We start from the raw sequence: 15233 nt of genomic DNA on the forward strand, positions 1-15233 counted from the left end.
AGGAAGTTGTTTGGGTTGCATGATTCCTTGTGAATGCACTATATACATTTGTGACGTACAATGTATTCAGATATCAAATCCAAGATGAGAAGTCATGCATAAAGTCATGTGGGCAATTCCATACAAGATTTGCCCAAAGATATGTAATCCTTGGAAAGGTACTTTGGGGTAAGGAGGTTTGGCATACCTTTTAAAGTTGAAATCGTTGATTTTAAAGTTGGAAAGTTCATGACATTTTGGCTTTGCCCAGGCCTTTTGAAGATATGACCCATTTTATACACGAGTTGACATTATAGGCCATTAACCAACTGTGCGAATCACCAGCAGAGGGAGTTCTGAATCCGTTCCCACATTAACTGTGTTGTTGGTGCTCCAAAAATATATCGGCTTTTCAAAAGTAGCAGAGCGACCACTCTGGAAATGTTATGTACTTGTAGAGTATATTGTTTTTAAACAATATCCAATACTGAACGAAATTAAAAAGGGTACTTTTGAGACATTTACGGTAAGGCCAACATTTCACACATTTCCCAACTTTTAATGAGTTATTCCTCAATAATTATTTTGGATACAGATATCAATGGTGTGCCAGACAAAATTACGTTTTTATTGATTTCATTTCAGGAAGATTAAAAGCATCATAAATATCTCCGGGCCAATCTCGTTTGGAATTCCACGTACATTATAGGCTGCCATATATGTATTGTCTGCAAATTAATTACTGTGTATGAGCAATGTACAGTATATAGCGTAGAAGAGGAACAGCTTGGATATTCTATATTTAGCACAAGGGATATTTCAGCATTTGAAAAGGACCCTCGGTTTTGGGAAGTAGTCCAAAACACTGATAATGTTACAAATGAGGAACCCAGGTGCAGGCTGGTTCCCGTTCTTCTTACAGTTCCTGATATTTTATTGGTTCTTTGTATTCAACTCCCAACCAATGTCTGTCCAGTCTGCTGCTTTGCTATCCCATACCAGGCTACAATTGGTTAAGAAGATTTGTTCATAGGAATATACTAAGTGCTGTATCTTGAGTGTTTCTCTGAGGTTACACACATACATCATACATGCATACATACATACATACATACATACATACATACATACATACATACATACATACATGCATGCATGCATGCATACATACATCATACATGCATACATACATACATACATACATACATACATACATACATACATACATACATGCATACATACACTACCGTCCAAAGGTTTGGGGTCACTGAGAAATGTCCTTGTTTTTGAAAGAAAAGCAAAACATTTTGTTCATTAAAATAACATCAAATTGATCAAAAATACAGTATAGACATTGTTAATGTTGTAAATGACTATTGTAGCTGGAAACGGCATATTTTTTATGGAATATCTACATAGCCGTACAGAGGCCCATTATCAGCAACCCTCACTCCTTTGTTACAATGACACGTTGTGTTAGCTAATCCAAGTTTATCATTTTAAAAGGCTAATTGATCATTAGAAAACCCTAGAAGGCCAGCATCCCGGAGTCGCCTCTTCACTGTTGATGTTGAGATTGGTGTTTTGCAGATACTATTTAATGAAGCTGCCAGTTGAGGACTTGTCAGGCGTCTGTTTCTCAAACTAGACACTCTAATGTACTTGTCCTCTTGCTCAGTTGTGCACCGGGGCCTCCCATTCCTCCTTCTATTATTCTGGTTAGAGCCAGTTTGCGCTGTTCTGTGAAGGGAGTAGTACACAGCATTGTACGAGATCTTCAGTTTCTTGGCAATTTCTCGCATGGAATAACCTTCATTTCTCAGAACAAGAATAGACTGATGAGTTTCAGAAGAAAGGTCTTTGTTTCTGGCCATTTTGAGCCTGTAATCAAACCCACAAATGCTGATGCTCCAGATACTCAACTAGTCTAAAAAGGCCTGTTTTATTGCTTATTTAATCAGGACAACAGTTTTCATCTGTGCTAAAATAATTGCAAAATGGTTTTGTAATGATCAGTTAGCCTTTTAAAATGATAAACTTGGATTAGCTAACACAACGTGCCATTGGAACACAGAAGTGATGGTTGCTGATAATTGGCCTCTGTACGCCTATGTAGATATTCCATAAAAAAATCAGCGGTTTCCAGGTACAATAGTCATTTACAACATTAACAATTTCTACACTGTATTTCTAATCAATTTGATGTTTTTTTAATGGACAAAAAAAATGCTTTTCTTTCAAAAACAAGGACATTTCTAAGTGACCCCAAACTTTTGAACAGTAGTGTACGAACGTACGTACATACGTACATATATACATACATTACATGTCTTAGTAGTGAAGTCATCCACTTTAACTACTGATGTACCTAAGACAAGGAACAAAGTTTGGTGTACAGATTAATTTGACCGCTCGTATTGTTTCTCATAGTAAATATGTTGGAAGGGGAGGGGTTAATATGATCAAATTTCCTAAAGATATACCAGTTGTGCAGGTGTAAAACCTCATTTAAACCTATTTGGTCTTTGTTATTGACCAGTTTTTTGGGGTGGGTCTTTTTCCTTCTCGTTTAGGTGGGTTACTGGCCTTGTGACATCATGGGCTATTTGCAAATGTCTCCTTCCTTATTTATTTGTAATTTGGCCTTGGAAAATTGTCATGAAATTAAAAGTTGTGATTGGTCTAAAAATATGTTCATTCTGTTTCAATTATGGATTATATTGATTCTTGTTAACGTGGATATGCCTTTTTTGAATGAGAATGATTTTGATGTGTCTGTGCGTGTATGTATAACATTCCAGACAGAGTGGCTAACACAACGGCTTCATTCAAATCGTGTCCCGAAGCGTGTTATATGGCAACGAAGCCGAGGTGTGTGTGTTTGTGTGTGGAGATGACTGTGGGATGCGTAATGAATTGACGTGGACATAACAAACCGTTAAGATGTGAGCTAGTCCACATCTACAGAGAAAGACTAGCAGAAGTTAGGGCTTTATTCAATCCGTATCGCTGGAGCGTCATTTCCTGTTGAGCCGACTTCTGCAGTGCTTACCTTGAATGCAGTTTCCGCTAACGCGGGAACATTGCCTTGAAATTTAAATTGCGCTGTAACACTGAATTTCCGTGATACGGATTGAATAGAGTCCCAAGTCTCTCTCCACAGAATCAGAACAAACTAAGAGCAGGGGATGTATCCTGTTTCATCACATAACAGAACCACTGTCTCCTTCACTGGCTTTCAGGACCCCCCCCCCCCCACTCACCACATCGTCACCTTCTGAAGCCCACCCACTCAGGCAGTATTCAAAATGTCGCCCTATTCCCTATATACTGCACTACTTTTGACCAGGGCACATAGGACTTTAGTCTAAAGTAGTGCGTATGGAATAGGGGGCCATTTGGGATACCAGCTGGCTTGAGAAGGACTGACTGGGGGAAAGGAGTCTGTAACAGGAGCATTAAGGAGCTGAGACAGAGGCCCTCTTCCTCCGAGATGAAAAAAGACACTCAGAGTTCCCTCTCTACCAATTCAAAGGGCTTTATTGGCATGGGAAACGTGTACATTGCCAAAGCAAATGAAATAGATAATAAACAAAAGTGAAATAAACAATCAGAAATGAACAGTAAACATTACTCACAAGTTTCAAAAAGAATAGACATTTCAAATGTTATGACTATGTACAGTGTTGTAACAATGTGCAAATAGTTGAAGTATGAAAGGGAAAATAAATACAGATAAATATAATTTATTTACAGTGGAGTCACTTTCTTGTGGCAACAGGTCACAAATCTTGCTGCTGTGATGGCAAGATTTGTGATCTCTAAGGTGCGTGCCACTGTTATTATTAGGGGGGGTACTTATATTTGTTCTGTTAGACACAAGTGTGTAATGAAAATGTGTTTCTTGCATATCCCAACTCCTCTTAAGACACCTGCAGTGACTTCTCCTACACTCCATTCATTCCAACAGCATGAAACAGTCACAGGAAAGAATTGTGAGCAACAATAATAGTGGCCAAGGTGCAATACTGTCAACCAACCACAGGATGTCAGTCATGTACCCATGAATGGAAGAATGTCTCCTGTGAGTGTGGTAATACAGTTGAATTCAGAAGTTACATACACTTAGGTTGGAGTCATGAAAACAAGTTTTTCAACCACTCCACAGATTTCTTGCTAACAAACTATAGTTTTGGCAAGTTGGTTAAGACATCTACTTGGTGCATGACAAGTCATTTTTCCTAAAATTGTTTAGACAGATTATTTCACTTATAATTCACTGTTTTACAATTCCAGTGGGTCAGAGGTTTACATACACTAAGTTGACTGCCTTTAAACAGCTAGAGGAATTCCAGAAAATTATGTCATGGCTTTAGGAGCTTCTGTTAGGCTAATTGACATCATTTGAGTCAATAGGAGGTGTACCTGTGGATGTATTTCAAGTACCTACCTCAGTGCCTCTTTGCTTGACATCATGGGGAAATCAAAAGAAATCAGCCAAGACCTCAAAAAGAAAATTGTAGGCCTCAACAAGTCTGGTTCATCCTTGGGAGCAATTTCCAAACGCCTGAAGGTACCACGTTCATCTGTACAAACAATAGTACGCAAGTATAAACACCATGGGACCACGCAGCCGCCATACCGCTCAGGAAGGAGACGCGTTCTGTCTCCTAGAGATGAATGTACTTTGGTGTGAAAAGTGTGAATCAATCCAAGAACAACAGCAAAGGACCTTATGAAGATGCTGGAGGAAATGTGTACAAAAGTATCTATATCCACAGTAAAAATGAGTCTTGAATATACAGTTCTATTGTTGTTTCATCAGACCAGAGGACATTTCTCCAAAAAGTATGATCTTTGTTTCCATGTGCATTTGCAAACCGTAGCCTGGCTTTATTATGGAGGTTTTTGGAGCAGTGGCTTCTTCCTTGCTGAGCGGCCTTTCAGGTTATGTCGATATAGGACTCGTTTTACTGTGGATATAGATGCTTTTGTTCCTGTTTCCTCCAGCATCTTCACAAGGTCCTTTGCTGTTGTTCTGGGATTGATTTGCACTTTTCACACCAAAGTATGTTCATCTCTAGGAGACAGAACGCGTCTCCTTTCTGAGCGGTATGACGGCTGCGTGGTCCCATGGTGTTTATACTTGCGTACTATTGTTTGTACAGATGAACCTTCAGGCGTTTGGAAATTGCTCCCAAGGATGAACCAGACTTGTGGAGGTCTCCAAATTTTTTTCTGAGGTCTTGGATGATTTCTTCTGATTTTCCCATGATGTCAAGCAAAGAGGCACTGAGTTTGAAGGTAGGCCTTGAAATACATCCACAGGTACACCTCCAATTGACTCAAATGATGTCAATTAGCCTAACAGAAGCTCCTAAAGCCATGACATAATTTTCTGGAATTCTTCTAGCTGTTTAAAGGCACAGTCAACTTAGTGTATGTAAACTTCTGACCCACTGCAATTGTGATATAGTGAATTATAAGTGAAATAATATGTCTGTAAACAATTGTTGGAAAAATGACTTGTCATGCACAAAGTAGATGTCCTAACTGACTTGCCAAAACTATAGTTTGTTAACAAGAAATGTGTGGAGGTTGAAAAACGAGTTTTAATGACTCCAACCTAAGTGTATGTAAACTTCCGACTTCAACTGTACTTACCAGTGTCGTCTGTTGGAGTATAAATATATGTTCACTGATTGAAGGAGGGAAACACGCTTAACCATGAACAGCGTGTCTCTGTATATGGATGCTGCTCATTCGTTGGATGCTGCTCATTCGTGGAATGCGACCCAAATGCCACCCTATTCCCGATATAGTGCACTAGTGTGGTGTGGTCGTCTGCTGCAATAGCCCATCCGTGACAACGACCGACAAGTTGTGCGTTCCGAGATGCCGTTCTACTGCGCCGTTATTTGCCTGTTTGTGGCCCACCTGTTAGCTTGCACGATTCTTAACAATCTCTTTTGACCTCATTAACGAGCTGTTTTCGCCCACAACACTGCCGCTGACTGGATGTTTTTGTTGTTGGTCGCATCGTTCTCGGTAAAACCCTAGACACTGTCGTGAGTGAAAAGCCCTGAAGGCCGGCCGACGATCATACCACGCTCAATGCAGGTCGGCCTGCTTTATAAAGCAAGCCACGACAAACGTGACTCACTGTCTGTAGGAGAAAAACGTTTTCACTAAACTGGCCACTGACTGTATACAGTGCATTCGGAAAGTATTCAGACCCCTTCAATTTGTCCACGTTTTGTTACGTAGCAGCCTTATGAAATTAAATATTTTTTTCACCTCATCAATCTACTCACAATACCCCACAATGACAAAGCAAAAACATGTTTTTAGAAATGTTACATTTACATAAGTATTCAGACCCTTTAGTCAGTACTTTGTTGAAGCAGCTTTGGCAGCAATTACAGCCTTGAGTCTTCTTGAGTATGACACAAGCTTGGCACACCTGTATTTGGGGAGTTTCTCCCATTCCTCTCTGCAGATCCTCTTCAAGCTCTGACAGGTTGGATGAGGAGCATCGCTGCACAGCTATTTTCAGGTCTCTCCAGAGATCGGTTTCCGGGCCACTCAAGGACATTCAGAGACTTGTCCCAAAGCCACTCCTGCATTGCCTTGGCTGTGTGCTTAGGGTCCTTGTCCTGTTGGAAGGTGAACATTCGCCACAGTCTGAGGTCCTGAGCAGGTTTTCATCAAGGATCTCTCTATACTTTGCTCCATTCATCTTTCCCTCAATCCTGACTAGTCTCCCAGTCCCTGCAGCTGAAAAAAATCCTGTCATAAGGCCTGTCATGTGCCTTTTACTGAGAAGTGACTTCTGTCTGGCCACTCTACCATAAAGGCCTGATTGGTGGAGTGCTGCAGAGATGGTTGTCCTTCTGGAAGGTTCTCCCACCTCCACAGAGGAACTCTGGCACTCTGTCAGAGTGACTATCAGTCTGGGCAGCCAGCTCTAGGAAGAGGATTGGTGGTCTAAACTTCTTCCATTTAATAATGATGGAGGCCACTGTTCTTGGGGACTTTCCTGTCTCGAAGCTCTGCAGACAATTCTTTCAATCCCATGGCTTGGTTTTTGCTCTGACATGTAGTCAACTGTGGGACCTTATGCCGGCGTGGGCAATTCCAGTCCTCGAGGGCCTTAGACAGTTGTGTGCCTTTCCAAATCATGTCCAATCATTTGAATTTACCACAGGTAGACTCCAATCAAGTTGTAGAAACATCTCAAGGATGATCAATGGAAATATGATGCACCTGAGCTCAATTTTGAGTCTCATGGCAAAGGGTTTGAATTCTTATGTAAATAATTTCTTAAACCTGTTTTCACTTTGTCATTATGATAATGCCCTTTTAGTGTAAGAGCTGGTTGAAAAGACCGCCTGGAATTTCAGACTGTTTTGGCGGGTTGGCCTGCCTGGTGACATCACTAGACGGTAAATTAGGTAGAGTTCCAACCCTCTCTGACAAAAACAGCTAGTTTTCCCCTCCCCACTCAGACCAAAATTATTGCGTGAGAAATTGCTCTTAGCTTCTTAGCAATTTGTTTATTTTTGACCATATTAATTGAAAAACAAGGTAAGGTACTTAAATGGATTCTCCAGTACTTTGTATATTTTTTAGCCAGTGGTTCTGAAACGTCTAACAAAGGGTCTATTTTTACATCTAACTAAGGGTCTAACTGTACACGCACCAAATAGTCTACACACCGATCGCCAAATGCTTTGGAAACAGGCAGGATAAAGTTATCACTCCATGGAGGTAAAAAAGACAGTTTAATTCAGTAAGAGAAAAGCTGCAAAATGGAGAGGTGAAAATAAATGTTTGGGAAAGATTTGGTGAAGTGGTGAAAGAGGATGATAGTAGTGTTGTGTGTGATTGTGAGGCGCTATAAAAAAAAAAGTTACTTCAAATAGGGAAGTTCAAGGCAACTGTAGCCCACTGTTCAGATGTGTAAAATGGAAAATTAAATCTGGACACTGACTGTAGGTCTATAACCTCACATACTGTAGCCTATATTTTAACTCCTGCAGAGTTAAGCATATCTTATAGTAAAATTATACACAAAATGTAGTCAAAATGTTCACTTGGGAACAGGAATGGAGAAATAATCTCTCTTTCAGCATCTTGAGAGAATGCGAATGCTCAGTTAGATACCATCTGTAGAGCTGCCCTCGATCAGCATCATAAAAGCTGATCGTATTTCAGCCACAAAATATGCATCCAAGCCAAACTGAAATCTTATCAGATACATTTTGGGTAGTTTTCACAGCTTTCTTTTGCCTTACATCCAGTCAAAAGGATGTTATTTGGACATTTTGCACAGAAAACGTTTTCAGTTTATGTTATTGCGCCGTGAAAGATAACTTTACCGGTCAACTAGTTAGTCATAAATCAATAGAATGAATGCATCATTCTGGTGAGCAACATGACAAAGTACAAGCTGCATGTATACAATTATAGACAAGTTGACTAAACACATAGCCTACCAAAATGTTGGAAAGCAGAAACATCTAAACCAGGCTAAAAAAATATCCTACATCCCATAAAAAAAGAAAAACACTACGCTGCCTTTGACTGAAGCCTACAAAGCATTTACTATATTATCGGGTTAGGGTTGGGTGTGGGCTTCAGATTTTCACATAGTCAGGCGGTTATGGATGGGTTATAAGCAACAAAGACACATCCAGCTCAAAGTGGGAGGTTTAAAAAAATACCTAGGTCACCAAAGTTCCAGAGCATGTCTTGAATTGATACCCAGAAATGATTTGATATGGAGATAACTGCTGCATTACTATGGGAAATATGCCATTTAGCAGACCCTTTTACACAAAGCGACTTAGTCAAGAGTGCATACATTTTTACTTATGGGTGGCCCCAGGACCAGATAAGCATCTAGGGTTAACTTCACCCTACTCTTTCCCATTCTACTATGACCACAACATGGAACAATGGGACGAGACAAAAAAAACTAAACAAGATACATGCTGGTCCAAACACATAATGCCCTGGGTTTTATTTTTTGTGAGAAGATAATTTTTCATTTTGTGGATAGAAAAAACAAAATTGATCAATTATGCCATTGGAATGGGCATTCATATTGGTGGTACAACAACAACTAACTAGTAGCCTTGTGTAGTACCGTACTCTTCACAGAAGAGAGCTCGTATTTCCAAAGGAAGGCACCCGATACTTGTGGTTCATCTTGGCCTCGCAGCGTTCTGGAGAATTATTATTCTAAAAGCAAAGAAATCTGCCTTTTTATACATGTTTTCTTCTGTTATGTATAAACTGGAATGATACATGTAATCAAGATGTTACTACATTCCTCTACCCGATCGCATTTCATCAACAAGTAACAAAATAATAAAGTCTTTCAATGAGGAACATACAATCATCATCAAAAATGGAAAGGGGATACAAAAATAATTACATTTTTCACAAAATAATTGGGGAAGGGGTCTTAAAAAAAAGGTACTGATGTGAAAACAAACCAGAGACCTAAATCATATAAAAGCAGCATTCATCGAAAACAAAAATAGTGCTTAGATAAGTCAGAAGCAGCAGTGACTTCTAGGAACAGACTTCATTCCCATTGTGTTACTTTGTCTCATGAACAATTTAAAAATGGAAGATCTTAAGTGATTACCCTCTGACTGACAAACCGATGCCTTAAATCCACAGCCACCGACTCTGTATGAATGCATGTCACCATTTGTTTCTACATGATACAATGAACCAACAGCCAGGAATCTTAAAGTGAGGACCCCCTGGTTATGTTCACAATATAGATATATAAAATACAGAGAAGTTCATAGCTACCTAAACCCAGAATACAGCACGGGAACCAATGAGGGTACAGTGGACAAAAAAAAAACATTTAAAAAACTAACAAAACGTAGAGAAAAAGAAAACTGTAAACACGGCACAATAAATAGATAAAACAGCAGGTTCCACACCATGCACTGACGTGATGATGACACTGTTGTACAACTCACACCCACCTCACACCCGAACCAGTTGCAGTTTGTCTTTTCATTATTTTTTTTTATCCCAAGTGCAAAACATCAAATGAACAATTTCCATATTCAAGTAACATTATATACAAGGGGGGATTACAAATATCTGGTACTGTACATATAATTGCCATATTCATAATTACAGATGTTGATATTTCTTCTCAACAGTAACAAATAGGAAATGAAAAAAGTACGAGATGACCATTGCAATTAAGTCCCAACCGTCACCATGGAGACAGCGTTGTATGCTGTGTGCGCATTCCACTACCCCTTCCTTGCATTCACAACTCTACGATGCATAGCACCTAAATGAGTTCCCGGGTGAGCCCACAGTCCCGTCCGTGTTCCGAGGTCACGTGACCTCCATAGCCACTGTGTTGTCCGAAATGCTGTTTAGTGCTGGCTTTTCTTGATCCTGATTTTCCCTGGAGGCAAGTGGAGAGAATATGTTCAAATCAATCAGACACTGTTTAATAATATCTACATTAATATTGACTCAGACGGACTCAGGTAATGTTCCTGAATCAGCAGTTTAAGCTACGGTTGTCTGAACACTGTGTAATGGTCAATTTCTATACACTTAATCTGTGTCCCAAATGGACCCTATTCCCTATGTAGCGTACTACTTCAGACAAGAGCCCCATCAGAGCCCTGGTGAATAGTGCACTATAAAAAGGGAGTAGGGTGCCATTTGCAAAGACAGACACTCATCCTGTTTCTCCCCCTCTCTCACCTTGGCACCAGGTCCATTGACGGGGTGATTGTGGAGACCTTAGGCATTTGACAGTTAGCGGTGGCAGCCAGCTTTAAGGCAGATGACGACACGGGAGCGTGGCTTAGCGTCCGGGGTATGTGGCGCTTGGTGAGGAGTCCCCCGGGGGAGGACATGCTCAGACGGAGGTTGTTGTTGTTCCCCATCAGGACCTGAGTGGTGGTGGAGTTGGCGTGGGTGGTGCCGTTGTTGCTAGGCAACAGGAAGGGGAAGGAGGGGGTAGTGGTGGTCAGAGGGCTAGGGGTGGAGGTGGGGGTTGCAGGCAACGGGGATGCTGTGCTAGTGAGGTGAAAGCCCTTGTAGACACCTGTAGGAAGGGAAGACAGAAAACTAAATCACTTCATGTGCATGGTCCTAGCAGAAGCTATACAAGCAGTTTCCTCTTTGATCAGTTCCAACCTTTTACGTTTGCTTCTGTGAAAGCCCTGCATTTAATTCGAAACGCACTTGCACGTCTGAGGTTACTTGTTGCAGGTGCGTGGGAATAATTTGATGATATCTTGAAAGGAAAACTTGCACACTGTGCTTACCGGATTCCCTTGTGTTTATTTAGCTTATATACCGCGCCTCGTGGCCTTTGTCAGAGCGTTCAAAGTCTTATGTGCAATTTTCTCTTCTCTTTGATGCTCTGCTTTAAAAAAGTTTATTTATTTAACCTGTTAAGGCATTACCCTTTTACAATAACCACCTGACCACAACAAATGCTTGGGTGCAGTGTTAACCTGAGGGTGGAAGGACCCCGTTGACCCCGCTGCCCGGTCCACCCTCATCCTTGGTCTTCAAGGCCAGAAGCTGGTCTGTGGTCACCAGGGCAGAGGCAGCAAACTGGGCACTGGCACAATCTAACGTCTTGGACACCAAAACCTGGTAGAGGAGGAGAACAACGTATTAACACAATGCTGAAAAGACAAACAGATGGACAGAGAGAGAGGTCATGGGGCTGTATCAAACATCTCAGAGTAGGAGTGCTGATCTAGGACCAGGTCCCTCCTATCCATTGAATCTTATTCATTATGATCTAAAAAGGCAAAACGGATCCTGGTTCAGCGCTCGTATTCTGAGCCACTGAGAATACCAGCCCAGGTCAGAGAGCGGGCTAACTAACCTGCGTGCTATTGGTAGTGGTGGTGGTGCTGTTGGCTTGCAGTTGCTGTTGGATCTGCTCCAGCTGCTGTTTCTGCATCAAGGCCAGCTGCTCCTGATGCTGCTGGTATTGTTGGGCGGTAAAAGCTGCAGGAGACACAGAGAGGAGAACATGTCACACACGGACCGGTCACATCAATTTGGGATGCATCCTATGAGGAAAGTATTCAGAAGCCTTGAGTTTTTCCCTATTTTGTTACGGCACAGCCTTATTCTAAAATTGATTAAATTGTCCCCCCCCCCCCACCACTCAATCTACACACAATACCCCAGAATGACAAAGCAAAAACAGTATATTTTATTTTAGCAAATGTATTAAAAAAAGTTTTTTAATGAAATATCACATTTACATAACTATTCAGACCCTTCACTCAGTACTTTGTTGAAGCACCTTTGGCAGTGATTACAGCCTCAAGTCTTCTTGGGTATGACGCTACAAGCTTGGCACATCTGTATTTGGGGAGTTTCTCCCATTCTACTCTGCAGATCCTCTCAAGCTCTGTCAGGTTGGATGGGGAGCGTCGCTGCACAGCTATTTTCAGGTCTCTCCAGAGATGTTCAAATCAGGTTCAAGTCCGGGCTCTGGATGGGCAACTCATGGACATTCAGAGACTTTTGTCCCAAAGCCACTCCTGCGTTGTCTTGGCTGTGTGCTTAGAGTTGTTGTCTTGCTGGACGGTGAACCTTTGCCCCAGTCTGAGGTCCTGAGCGCTCTGGAGCAGGTTTTCATCGAGGATCTCTGTACTTTAGTCAGGATGGAGGAAAAGATGAACAGAGCAGTCTCCCAGTCCTTGCCACTGAAAAACATCTCCACAGCATGATGCTGCCACCACCATGCTCCACCGTAGGGATGGTGCCAGGTTTCCTCCAGACATGTTGCTTGGCATTCAGGCCAAAGAGTTCAATCTTGGTTTCATCAGAACAGAAAATCTTGTTTCTCATGGTCTGAGAGTCTTTAGGTGCCTTTTGGGAAACTCCAAGCAGGCTGTCATGTGCCTTTTACGGAGGAGTGGCTCCCGCCTGGTCTCTACAATAAAGGCCTGATTGGTGGAGTTCTGCAATGATGGTTGTCCTTCTGGAGAGGATCTCGAGCTCCGTCAGTGACCATTGGATTCTTGGTCACCTCCCTGACCAAGGCCCTTCTCTCCCAATTGGGAGAGCTCCAGGAAGAGTCTTGGTGGTTCTAAACTTCTTCCATTTAAGAATGGAGGCCAGCCTCCCAAGTGGCACAAAGGTCTAAGGCACTATAGACCCGGTTTCGATCCTGGGGTGTATCACAACCAGCCTGTGATTGCACCGCCCTATGGGTCTCCCACAATTGGCCCAGCGTCGTCTGGGTTGGGGGGGGGTTTACTTGGCTCATCGCGCTCTAACGACTCCTTGTGACGGGCCAGGCGCCTGCAGGCTAACCTCGGGTGTCAGGTAAAGGGTGTTTCCTCTGACACATTGGTGCGGCTGGCTTCTGGGTTAAGCGGGCGGGTATTAAGAAGTGCGGTTAGGCGGGTCATGTTTCGGAGCTCGCATGACTCGACCTTCGCCTCCCGAGCCCGTTGGATTGCAGCAATGAGACAAGATTGAAATTGGGGAGAAAGGGGTAAAAAAATATATTAAAAAATGTAGGCCACTGTGTTCTTGGCGACCTTGGATGCTGCAGAAATGTTTTGGTAACCTTCCCCAGATCTGTGCCTCGACACATTCCTTTGACCTCATGGCTTGATTTTTGTTCTGACATGCACTGTCAACTGTGGGACCGTATATAGACAGGTTGTAAAAACATCTCAAGCATGATCAAATGAAAGCTCAATTTTGAGTCTCATAGCAAAGGGTCTGAATACTTATGTAAATAAGGTATGTTTTTAATTGAATACATTTGCAAAAATGACTAAAAACCTGTTTTCGCTTTGTCATTATGGGGTATTGTGTGTAGATTGATGAGGACATTTTATTTAATCCATTTTAGATGGCTGTAACGAAACAAAATGTGTAAAAAGTCAAGGGGTCTGAATACTTTCCCAAGGCATTTAGAGCACTATTTTTTTTACCAAGGCCCATCTATGCACTACAGGGCTCAACATTTTACGCTCGTCCTCTTGCCGGACAAAAACAATATTAGATTTAAGTTGTCCATTTGAATGGACAAGTAAAAAAATAAATATATTTATTCTAATAAATGTTTCACATGTACATAATTTAAAAAGCCTACGTGCATATTGGCTACAGCCTCATGTCCAAACTGATGCTGACAGGAGGGAGGCGCCAGGAAATGTAGCCAAACTTTAACGAGACTTTTAATTTCATAAACATAGGCTAACGCCAGTCATGTTTGACATATATAATTAACATTAACGTCGAAAGCAGGGGTGGGCAATTCCAGTCCTCGAGGGCCTGATTGGGGTCACAGTTTTGCCCCAGCTAACACACCTGAGTCCAATAATCACCTGATCATGATCTTCAGTTTAAACTGCAATTTGATTCATCAGCTGTGTTTGCTAGGGATGGAGAAAAAGTGTGACACCAAATCAGGCCCTCGAGGACTGGAGTTGCCCACCCCTGGTCTAAAGGCTTGATTCTGTTGACATATGAGGCACGGTGCGTTCAGACCAAATGGTCACAAGACCGGAGAGTGAAGGACAATGCCTATTGCGCACCGCACATTACCCACCCTGAATCTGAGTGCAGGCAGGCAAACATTCTGAAACGATTTAACCATAAACTTAATTGTTTAAAACCGCAATGTTTTATATCATTTTATGAAGCATGTCTTAGCTTGTTTCAAAGTAGCCTAGCCTAAATACGACTACAAAACTGTTGAGGGAATTTTATAAATACTTAATGCTATTTAAACCAAAATGTCTCATGTTCCTAGTCATATTAGTAACTCATGCTGGTTGATGCATCTTTAGATCTAAACAGATGATTTCATCTGTCACATGATCATGCTCACGCGTGCTGTGCGCTTTTGAGAACGCCGTTTTCCCGCTATTACATTTTGGACAATTCACACGTATCCTATAGCCATGTGTGCATTGATGAGCTTATAATATGAAGAAATGAAACTATCAACATTTTAAGCTAAACTCTCTGATCTGTTCCATCAGCCTCAATGCTTTGGCAAAAAAATAAATGTATGTGCAGTGGTTGTATGAATTTTGGATCTGTCGTCCCAGTCTGTTGAACCGTAGAAATATTTATCGGCCCAGGGACGACGGGACGACCCTTACAATCGAGCCCCGGAGGGGGCATAAAAAGTATTTGGTAGTAATTGTAATGTTGCAATATTTCATAGGCTCCCAAGGGTGGCTAACTATCCT

The 15233-nt window shown here is 41.7% G+C and overlaps 1 protein-coding gene across 5 annotated transcripts in view; it reads right to left on the bottom strand.

Annotated features, from left to right (window-relative positions):
• Positions 1-8971: 8971 nt before the first annotated feature.
• LOC120055861 (enhancer of polycomb homolog 1-like) overlaps positions 8972-15233 on the bottom strand; it is a 40929-nt gene continuing 34667 nt past the window's right edge. For 3 of the 5 annotated variants that reach the window (XM_039003884.1, XM_039003885.1, XM_039003882.1), the window contains 4 exons: positions 11885-12009; positions 11502-11643; positions 10741-11086; positions 8972-10432 (listed from right to left, as the gene is read on the bottom strand). In XM_039003884.1, the coding sequence (XP_038859812.1) occupies positions 10360-10432; positions 10741-11086; positions 11502-11643; positions 11885-12009 (686 nt within the window). In that variant the 3' untranslated portion in view covers positions 8972-10359. Of the gene's footprint in view, positions 10433-10740; positions 11087-11450; positions 11644-11884; positions 12010-15233 lie in introns of those variants that run through there. The other 2 variants (XM_039003886.1, XM_039003887.1) reach the window with 2 other exon arrangements.

The sequence above is a fragment of the Salvelinus namaycush genome, chromosome 11 (genome assembly GCF_016432855.1).
Source record: "Salvelinus namaycush isolate Seneca chromosome 11, SaNama_1.0, whole genome shotgun sequence".
In the NCBI taxonomy this organism is placed as follows: Eukaryota; Metazoa; Chordata; class Actinopteri; order Salmoniformes; family Salmonidae; genus Salvelinus; species Salvelinus namaycush.